Source organism: Pleurodeles waltl, chromosome 6 (assembly GCF_031143425.1).
Source record: "Pleurodeles waltl isolate 20211129_DDA chromosome 6, aPleWal1.hap1.20221129, whole genome shotgun sequence".
NCBI lineage: Eukaryota > Metazoa > Chordata > Amphibia > Caudata > Salamandridae > Pleurodeles > Pleurodeles waltl.
The window spans coordinates 346,480,182-346,491,040 of NC_090445.1; the positions used below are offsets into that span (position 1 = coordinate 346,480,182).

General features: G+C 43.8%; 1 protein-coding gene across 1 annotated transcript in view; it reads left to right on the forward strand.

Annotated features, from left to right (window-relative positions):
• LOC138301928 (chymotrypsinogen B-like) overlaps positions 1-9,638 on the forward strand; it is a 74,292-nt gene extending 64,654 nt beyond the window's left edge. The window contains exons 5-7 of the mRNA XM_069242385.1: positions 4,852-5,032; positions 8,799-8,932; positions 9,353-9,638. Coding sequence (XP_069098486.1) covers positions 4,852-5,032; positions 8,799-8,932; positions 9,353-9,514 — 477 coding nt within the window. The 3' untranslated portion in view covers positions 9,515-9,638. The remainder of the gene's footprint in view (positions 1-4,851; positions 5,033-8,798; positions 8,933-9,352) is intronic.
• The last annotated feature ends 1,221 nt before the right edge of the window (positions 9,639-10,859 follow it).

Sequence of the window (10,859 nt, forward strand, 5' to 3'; positions counted from 1 at the left end):
CAGGATCTTAAACCAGCAACATTAAGAAGTAGTCAATACAACCTTTCAAGTAAGAGTTGAATGCTCTGGAATTTACTAGTGTTCAACACTAGACATGGTGAATTTTTGGTGGCAGATCCTCATCTTGTGAAAGTGGAGCAAGAGGTCCGGAGTTAGAGGATCGAAAGTTGATGGGAGGGAGAGTAGAAGGATAATGTATGCAAAAAGGATCAAGAAGAAGAGGAGCTTGGGGGGGGAAACACAAGGCAACATTTGTTTCATAAGCAATCCATACTTTATCAGCTAATTATCACCTTGTTTTCTTATATTGTGTCACAGTTTATATGTGTTGTAGTTTGAAAGCATGTGGTTGAATGTTTAATTGGTTTCTGTAGGCGATGAGGGGTCTAATGTTCGAAAAAAGTGGTCGCCAAAAGATTGTGCACCACTTTCTGTGACCAGTATTTCATTTTGTGATGTGATCTATGTATTAACAAGTCACATTGTAAAAAAGTTCAGTTGCGGGGGTCACAGAAAGTCCTGCCTAATGGGCATTAGTTATGGAGGTCCGTATCTCTGACCCCTGTAATTGGCTACAAACCCACAGATAGTGGCCTGCAAGAACAGCAGACCACCATCCCTATGTCTGTATTTCAAACAGGAAACTTTTTTTAAAGCAGACTATGTTCATTAAAGGAAATATACTGTTGAAAAATTCTATTTGGGAGCACACTGGGGACAGCTTCCTATGGACCTATTTCTGCTTTCACCTGAAGACATCGAACACAATTTCCCAGCTGAAGCTGGTCATTGTGGCCTGCTTCCCCTTTAAGAATCTGCTAACTCCTTGTAAATCCTCAATTGTTTGGGATGGCAACTACAATTCCAAATACATACAATTCCAAATGGCAATTAAGAGGGGACGCCCTTTTACCGACCTTTCCGACTTGTGATTTGATATGGGTCTATAAACTTGTTTTGGAAGTCGCAAATACTTTTCCAACATGCCAGCTGTGCCTATTGATGCAATGCAGAAAGACAACATTAAGGATTGTGCTGCATCAAATGGAGAGGGCAGGAATGAGTCATATCTATCAGGGTGATTCTGCGCTCTCCTTGTGTGGCTTGGTAAATCAGATTAAACCTGGCCCTAATTTTAGTACAATGCCAAAAGCCACTTTGTGGTTGCATGCCCTATGATTTAGCAAATTGTGGGATTTGTGGCAACAAAATGGTTTTGTACATCTTTTCCCCAGCAGCCAGAGCATTATGTAAGCTAGTATGCCTTGATTTAATTTTAGGTTGAGCGTAAGCGTTCAACCTCGTGTATACTTTTAAGTATACTTCTACTGTAGGCTTAGAGCGATTTCATTTGTTGATTGCAGTGCCCTTTAAAAATCTTTGCTCGCTAGTGGTCAGTTCTGCCTCTTTATCCCTCCTTTTTCTCTTTCAGAGCTGGGACCAACTGCTATATAACTACAGTTTATTATGTTTATCTCTTTTATAAGGGACTTTTTTTCAGTCTGCTCATCTTACACTGTGAGTAAGCAGCCACGCTTCCTCTGCAGGTCCTCCAGCAGGTCGCCCTTCTTCCTCTAGCTCCCTCTGCAAACAAAAAACAACAGTAGGGGGGGGGGTTGTTTCCAGGGCCAGCTCGCCCTCGCTTTCTTTGTCTTGTTAAGTATTTGTTTCTCAAATGGAAATGCCGATCGGAGACATTACAGCAAACTTTACGTTTCACGTTTACTGCTTGGCAGTCAATACATAGTAGGAAGCAGAGGGGTGGTGGAGTGTAGTGGGAATACAAAATAAATAGTGATCTGGGTGCACTTCGACCAAGTGATGTCAGTGGAGTAAGGAATGCCTCTGTGCCATTTACTTAAAAAAATGAATCAAGGGAGTGCATTGCGTGAAAGTTGATGACACCAACTTTGTTTTTCCGCCCCCTCTCAATTTGGCTGCTGCATTGTAATCTGTCTCCTTCGTTTATGCTTAAAGTGGGGGGTGGAGTGGAGCCATTGCAGACTTTTCAACTAATCAGCTGTGTTAGATCTGTGGTTAGGGAAACAAATCTTGCCATTGCCAGGTGTACTTTGATTTTGGCCGAAACAGAAATTAGAAGCATATGATTTTAAACAGTAGTAAAATGACAGCGCCGAATGGGAATGGAACTGAGCTGGCAAACTAAGAAGCTCAGGGCAAGTAGCAGAAGTATTCACTGTTTATGGCACACCGAAGGGCAGTGTTTAAAGCCCACAAGCGCGTTTCCTCGTGATGCCAGTCCTACACTTATTTTGAGAGCTTTATTTTACATGTTTCGCTGGTCCTGGTGGCAAAGTCGCTAGCGGGACACTTAAACGAGCTTCTATAGAATTAGCTTAAAATGCCTATCATTCATTTTGTCACGTTGAGATGTCCAGAACGGGAAATTTTGAAGGCGCTGAGTTTTGAAAAGTATGTGCCATTTGAGAGTGAAAGACATGTACACATCTCAAAATATAAATGTATATTCATACTGCAAACAAATTTAATCATGATTCATGTTAAAAAAGACTTAAAAGCTATGCTTAATTTGTAAATAAAAATGTGCCGGTGCCCAAAGCCCTCCTCTTAAACACGCTGCTTTTGCAATTAAATGTGCGAACATGGAATACTGAGGCAATGTAATCCTTAAGCCATCTCGGGCCTCCTCAATCCATTTATTGCCTCTTCAGCTCACTCTTGCAGCTTTCTTCCTTTGTGACGCTTTTTCATTTTTCTCTTCCTCTGTCTTTCCCCTATGTGCCTTTTGCTGGCAGTAAATGCTTGAGGCAGAAAAATAAGTGCCGGCCCTCAAAAATCAGTGGTGGTGCTCTTCACCGGGAACAACAAGCACAAATTAAGCACTGCTTAAAAGGTGTCCTCGTTTACATTCTCTATCACATTCAGGACGTGGTTGGTTCTAAGCCGCCAGTGTGAAAATACTGCATGTCTGAATGTGTGACACACACTGAGGTAACAAACCGTTTGAACACATATTTAAAGTAACCCAAAAAAGCTTAAAAGGGAAAGGCTGTGCTGTCCCTCGCCAACATTCACTATACTACCAGGGCGACTCTTACCACTGTATATGTGAATGCTGAAGAGGCGAGGAAATTCCAGTGGGTACAACTTACATCACGGGGCTGTTTTAATTAACTTTATTAGTTTTATGGGACAATCTACCAAAATATACGGCAGGTTTGACGAATTAATGTGGTTAATAAGTCCAGTTGTGGATTACAATGCCCATAGCTCCAATTCAAGTAAATGCGAGACCTGTTGGTGATGGATGGCCCCACCTCTTCCTTGTAGTATTTGTGCGTGCCTGTGATGGACCCCGCTCCTGTTGTTGTTCCTAGGAGCTTTAAGCAATGTATAGCGTTACAAGTGATTAGAATGTGTTGGTTTATGCGGATCAAACTGTGTTTATGCTTGTGCACAGGGACAGTACCAGTTTTCTGGTAGAACTAAACCACAGAGATAAATTGAGTGCTAAAGTTCACTTGCTTTACCCGCTTCCAGCTTATGTCTGTGAAAAGTGCCTTTGGAACAAACACCATAAAGAGAGTATTTAGCTAATTATATATAGCAGCCACTGTGCGCCCACACACTTACCGCTATCATTGATTAAAAAAAGCGTGTTAACGCAATAAATGGCACATTGTCATAGTTGCCAACATGCTCCAGCCAAAAATCGGTAGGACTTTTGAGGATTCAGAACCACTATTTAGCAAACGTATGACATATCCCCAGAAATAACACTATGGGGGTCATTCCGACCCTGGTGGTTGACTACCGCCAGGGCCGGGGACCACGGATGCACCGCCAACAGGCTGGCGGTGCATCCATGGGCATTCTGACCGTGGCGGTTCAGCTGCGGTCAGAAACGGGAAACCGGCGGTGTCCCGCCGGTTTCCCGCTGCCCTAGGGAATCCTCCATGGCGGCGCTGCAGGCAGCGCCGCCATGGGGATTCCGACCCCCTTACCGCCAGCCTGGTTCTGGCGGTTTTGACCGCCAGAACCTGGCTGGCGGTAACGGGTGTCGTGGGGCCCCTGCAGTGCCCATGCGAATGGCATGGGCACTGCAGGGGCCCCCTAACAGGGCCCCACCAAGATTTTCAGTGTCTGCCAAGCAGACACTGAAAATCGCGACGGGTGCAACTGCACCCGTCGCACCCCTTCCACTCGGCCGGCTCCATTCGGAGCCGGCATCCTCATGGAAGGGGGTTTCCCGCTGGGCTGGCGGGCGGCCTTCTGGCGGTCGCCCGCCAGCCCAGCGGGAAACTCAGAATTACCGCGGCGGTCTTCTGACCGCGCAGCGGTATTCTGACGGCGGGACTTTGGCGGGCGGCCTCCGCCGCCCGCCAAAGTCAGAATGACCCCCTATGTGGCCGTTGACAGGACATCAGTATTGCAGGAAACCGTATGATTTGAAACGGGATCTAGGTCAGAGTGAAAGAGAGATGACTTAAGGAAATATAAATCATGTGGCCTAAATAAGTGTGCTTTGATCACTGTGGGCAGCCTTAGGGTCTCACTAACACAATGTTAGTATCGCTGGTAGCAGCTGCGAGGGGATAATTTCGAAACTCTGCACAGCCTTCGAAAAGCTTTTGAACATTTTTTTTCCTTCCAAAGGAGTTGACATTCCACCTGTTAACAAATTACATTTTCCACTTCCTCAAAATCAGACGGATGTAGATGTGGTGTATTGTGTAGCATACTGACTACGTGTATTCAGTTGGCAAGAATGCATTAAATGGAGGACAAATGAAATGTTGTAACCTGCAGCATTGCTCGATTTTGTCCTCAAAATATGTTTTGTTTGGGTTTCTCCTACTTTCTCTACAGGTGTTCACACATCCGGACTGGAACCCAGAAACCAAAGAATTTGACATGGCTCTTCTTAAACTTGCCAGGCCTGCTGGCTTCTCTAAAACAATCAAGCCAGTCTGTATACCAGTTGAAGGCGAAGTATACACAGGCCAGGAGCTGTGTGTCACCACAGGATGGGGAATGACTCGAGGCAACTGTAAGATATTTCTTTTATTGGGGCAAATAACAGGATGACAAGTGATAGGCATACAAATAAACCTACTGACCATGTCCCCAGTGTCACACACTTTCAGACAGAGCAATTACTTCATTTCACACTCCATGTAAACATTGACTGGAGAGGTTGGGAACGAGATTGCATTTCTATCATAAATGATAAATGTCAGTGTTTTAGGTGTCTTGCAATTGAAGCTGTTACTGCAGTTATGTAGTTCTATTTTCCTCCTACCATCCTGCCAACTTCAACGGTATACCTAATATTTCCCAGTCATTATACTGTTAACTATAATATCTGAATATTTCAGAGGTGTGCAGTTGCTTCCAGGAACGGCCCGTGGTGCTTTATAGGGTCAGGGTGGCACACGCATGGGTCTGGGGGAATTAATTAAAAAACAAACATAAAAAAAAAAAAACACTTACCTGTTTTGCTGCCGCCACCACCACCACGCCACTCCTCTGCTCCATCTGCACGCACAGGCTCCCAGCCTGCCCTTCAGCCAACCCGAATGCTGCTGTCATGGTGCTGGCAGCATGACAGCAGCGTTCAGATTGGCTGGAGCACCCAGCCAGGGTGCTCCCAGGCAGACTGGGAGAATGTGCCTGCTCTCTCTGGCTCCGCAACACAGTGCCAGGTTGGAGAGAGCCCATGGCGCATGTGTGTTCGGCCGGCCCGAGATGACCGGCCAAACATACATGCGCACTGAGGGAGAGTGCTGAGCACACACCTACGGCCAGAAAAAGTACATTAAAAATAATCATTTAGGAGGGAGACCTCTGTTTTTTGGCCAAATTATTGATATATATCATATTGTGTACCCTTCTGTCCTCATAAACATCCCTATCCCTCCAATCAAATGCAACAACACTATGGTGGATACTTTAGAAGTATTTTTCAATGAGGCTCAGGAAACGTAAGAAATGAGAAAGCTGTGCAGAAACTTGGAGAGAAAATTGCGGTACACAACTGTGACGAGGCAGCTGGAGAGCACGAACTGTGGTGGTGAGAGATGTCAGAAATGTGAGAGGTGTAGGAGAGCTTAAGAGCACGAGTGGAAGAGATCAATCACAGTATTACAGAGATAGAACTCGTGGCAGTTGAATTTTGCACCAGAATTTGTAGATTCCAAAGGCAATTAAGCACCATAATTTATGTTTTTCATAGTTTACACTTTGCCAGTGGATTTTTTTAATTGAAAGTTACACCATCATTTGGGCAGACTAATCGTGAAACTCTTAATTTTTGTAGTAGTATTTTTATTGCGCTGGGCAACCTGGTTTTGCTGGGGGAAGGGAAAGTGTATAGTAAGCTCCTGGAAAGAAAGCAGCTGCGTTGGCTTCTCTAATGGTTAAAGAATGTCGTTAGGCCAGGCAGGCAGACCACAATCCTTCAAACGATAGGCATTCCGAGATTTCATGTAGTTCAGGACGGTAGCTTCACTTCCTTAAAGGTAGAGGATAGAGTCTTGAGTATGGAATGATCTGCCCCACAAAGCGCCGTTATTTTGTCTGTTCTGCCTTTAGCAGAATGTTGCCTTTCAGTTGGTGCAAATTACCTTTTTGCATTTGTCTATCAAGGCATATGTTGCTCTAGGACTTATCAGGAGGTGCAAATACTCTATAGGCCTTACTTAGACAGGGGGTCTCCATCAGATTCCCCACTCTATTTAGAGTCTGGGGGAGAGCCATGCCTTCCAGGGTGGAAGCTACTCTGACTCTGCCAGCAGAATAATTTGACCAAATACCCACCAGACAATGGAACATCATTGAAGTTACCTCACTCTGTCCGCTCTCTTTAGGATGGGGTTCTGCCATACTCTTTTCCTGTTTCATACCACCAGGGAAAGTCTGATAGTTATGAACAGAAACCAAAGTAATATCCTCTATGCAATGGGAGAAAATAGAATGCCAGGCACAAAACAAATCCGAAAACTAAAAGACATTTCTGAATCATTGTTACACACACTTCTCATTCAGCAAAGTCTCAGAGCCTTTAGCAACGGGAGCTCAGTTTAAATCAGAGAGACATCCTCCTGCCTTGTTGAGATCTCTAAGCATAGTAGTTGGACGTCTGCAAGGGAAGTAGACTTTCTTTCACTACTCTGGTGGCCCAGCAAACTAGCCACCATATTTCCAATGTTAGAGAGGCACAGTTGGAAAGTATGTAATCTGAAAATGCTAGTGAACAATTATGCTAGCAGTCAGTGGTGCAAGCTGTGCAGTCCAGTCGTAGGATTGCAAAGAAAGAAGGGACAGAGAGGAGGTAATGAACAAACAGGAGACTTAGGGCCTGTTTTAGCTTTCGGCAGACAGGTTACTCTTTCACAACGGTAACGGATATCCTATCCACTGCAAAATAAATCCCATAGGAAATAATGGGATTTATATTTTGGCGGACAGGATATCCCTCACCATTGTGATGCCGTACCCCGTCCGCCAAAATCCTAATCAGGCCTTTGTATAGAAGAAGTGGAAGAGAGAATTAACACAAAAGTGAGATTGTCAGTGAGTTAAGAGCATTAGAGGCAGAGAGAGAGATGTGAATGGGAAGAGGACATACGTCATTCTGGAGTCCAGAGGCAAAAGAGTACATCTCAGGCCCAGACAGTGGCATACTGGGGAGATAACAGTGTGATGTAGAGTGAGGGTGAGACTGGTAGATGGGGTATGAACTTGGTGAGGATTCTACCGTGGTGAGCCTTCTAATGTCTTCTAGAAGTTGCATGCGAAGGCTAAGCCAGTGTACTCTCTCTGGATTAAACATAGCACTGCGTGACTGTGTGTGTATCTAAAAGTTTAATAAAAAATTGCTATGTTAGCTCCAACCATTTCGCTCTCTCGTTCAAGGCAGTTTCCTCCGATGGAACTGGTATAAAAACATGAGATACGTGACAAATAGTTGTTGTAATATTGGGTAGCTGCCAATTTATTGTTCTGCCTCCAATTTGTTGGTGTATTAATGATTTTGAATCCAGAATAGGTGAACCATGCTAGGATGCGTGATAGAAAAAGATATTGCATTGCCTCTTTTGATCCTGATTCACCACAGACCCCCAAACATAGCCCCATGGACAAGGGGTGGGCATAACTTGCGTAATTTGCAGTAGCGCAATTAAGGGAAATAACAACAAAATTAACAGAGATAAACGAGATTATGCTGAATTATACAAGTGGCATATCCTTGCATTCAGTGCTACATTCTTAGTGCAAGGTACACCCTCTAGTCCAAAATGGAAATGAAGATGCATTTTGCACTGAGAAAATAGCGCTAACTACAACAGAACAAGAACAACAGCAGCCGGAAGCCACTCATGCTCTGGTGCCGTGCACTTTGGTGGGCTTTTTTGCCCCAAATTACTCTAAATTAAGAGAGCGGGCATAATCATATAGTTTTTGATAATTTCGCATCACAAGAGTAACACAAAATTACCATAACTACTCTGATTACTCAGGCATAATTAAGATTTGAGGGAGGCCTACCATGGACCACTAGCTTTGGATTTCACAAGCTTCACAACACACAATGTAGCCATCTTCCTTCCTTCTGGGGCACCTGTATCATTTATTGGCCTTGCTTCCTGTATTACTAGAGTAATGGCATGCCAACCCTAGTTTTCTGAGATTACCTGCAACAAACAAAAGTCATGCTTAAGGTATTTTTTGTAATACTGTGTTGATTGAGGAGGATCAGAAGGCACAACAAAATATCTTAAACTTATTTTTTCTTTTCTGTTTCTTTTCCACAGCATTTTCCTCACCCAACAAACTACAGCAGGCAGTTGTGCCCCTACTGTTACATATAGACTGCGAAATGCACTACGGCAGTACCCTCACCGACACCATGGTTTGCGCTGGAGGTGCCGGCTCATCTGCCTGCATGGTGTGTATCTCAGTACACATGGAACCATTTTGCCTAACATATATAAACAGATAGACACCATACTCCAGCAGTTCAATGTATTTTTCTGACTGCTGGTGGTAGTGAGGACTCCTTTCAAAGTTCTCTCTCCCACTTAACAGAGTCTGAAAAAGCAAATGCGAGTGGAAATTTAAAATGTTGCCAACAGTCCTACTTATGTTGTGGTTCAAGCTTTGGAAGGAATTCTCAGGTGTAGCGGAATGGGGAGGTTAATCTGGGAGGGACAATATGTTCCTGCTTTGGTCCTGAATTTTGGAATTTTCCACCTTAATGCCAGGAATTTCGTATGAATGTACATATAAAGGAAGCCTACACCGGGCACATAGAATCCAGGATCCAAAGAGCTCACTTGTGACCTTTCTCTTGTCCTCTTGCTTGCAGGGTGACATTGGTGGCCCCCTGGTCTGTGAAAGATATGGCGCTTGGTACCTGATTGGTGTGTCTTCCTTTACCAGCCCAACGTGCTCTTCATCTGTGCCAGCTGTCTACTCTGCAGTCACAGCGTTTCGACAATGGATTGATGAGATTGTGATTGGCCACTAGATCTTGGAAAAGTGTATATCAACATCATGCTGTTTTCTACTGCTTAATGGTTTTCTTAATTCGGAAGTACTCAGTTCTGTGCATTGTCTGTGATTTGCATTTATAAAGCACTTCTACATAAACATCCAAGCCTACAAGATCCTAATTTTGAGTTTGTGATTTTTTTTTCATTTCTTATCTTTCCAGCCTTTCAGGTTTTGGAATTAGTGTCTGGAAAGAATATTGTGCTTTTAGCTTACAGGTAAAACTTCAGCTTCTGGCATGCAAAGGGTTAACTGGGCACTGATGTCTCCCCCTGCGTCAGTTGATAACAGTAAACACAGATAGCATAGAGATGTAGAATGGCTCATGGCATAACCTAGAGTGCAGGTGCAGGAATGTAGTGCAAGGAAAGCAGGATAGAGTGGCCTGGTCAGGAAGACTTGACCAGTCACGGTTAAGAAAAAACCATCAAGATGAATGTGTAACTGAAACGAAGGCTCTTCTTTAAATACCTTCCTTCTCCAGATCCTCTTCAGACACATCAACATAGCTCCCTGCACAACCAATTAGGTCCAGCCAGCCAGAGTGGAGAAAGAAACCACATTAAACGGTTTTCTAAATAAAATTAACAGTTGATTAACCCCTTCTCGGTCTCATCATCCTCTGTGACACATTCCCATACTCCCGCAAGCATATGAGTATACATAGTTTATAGTATTGTTAACTATGTTTTTTCAATGAAGAGATAAAAGAACTTATCTTGGTTGCCGCAGGCAGCAAAAACGTAGACGATGGTGGAAATATTTATTAGGACTGAGATATTGACTGTTGGTTGTTTTAAGCCATGTGTGTTGTAGTTCTATTGTTTATGCCTTTTTGGGTAATGCAGTCGTTTGTGTTATTGGCTGCTGTGAGGTCAGGACAAAGAGTTACAGGCCTCCACTCCTGACAAGTGAAGATATTGGTTAGCATCTTAGCTCTTCCTTAGAATGAGTTTATTGCAGTGCTCATTGGGAAAGAAGAAAATGCGTGTTATTTGGAAATGTGTAAAGCAACCTCATGGTAATTCACTTTACTGTAATGCAAGTGGGATTACTGTGTTTTACTTACAGAGACCTGCGAGAGGCTTAAACTTTTCCACTTCATGACAGTGCTCGGTTCATACTTGACATTGGAGGCATTATTCTTTGCTCACTTTCAGCACACTCTCTCCACATGTGCAATTGTCCATCTGCAGTAGCTTCATCTAATGGAAAGAATGGACCCGTACGGGACTCGCAGCAGTTGTCACCCCTGAAAGAATGTATAGTTTGAATTATGTAGGAAACATCGCAATCTTGTCTGATTCCCATCTCCACTGGCT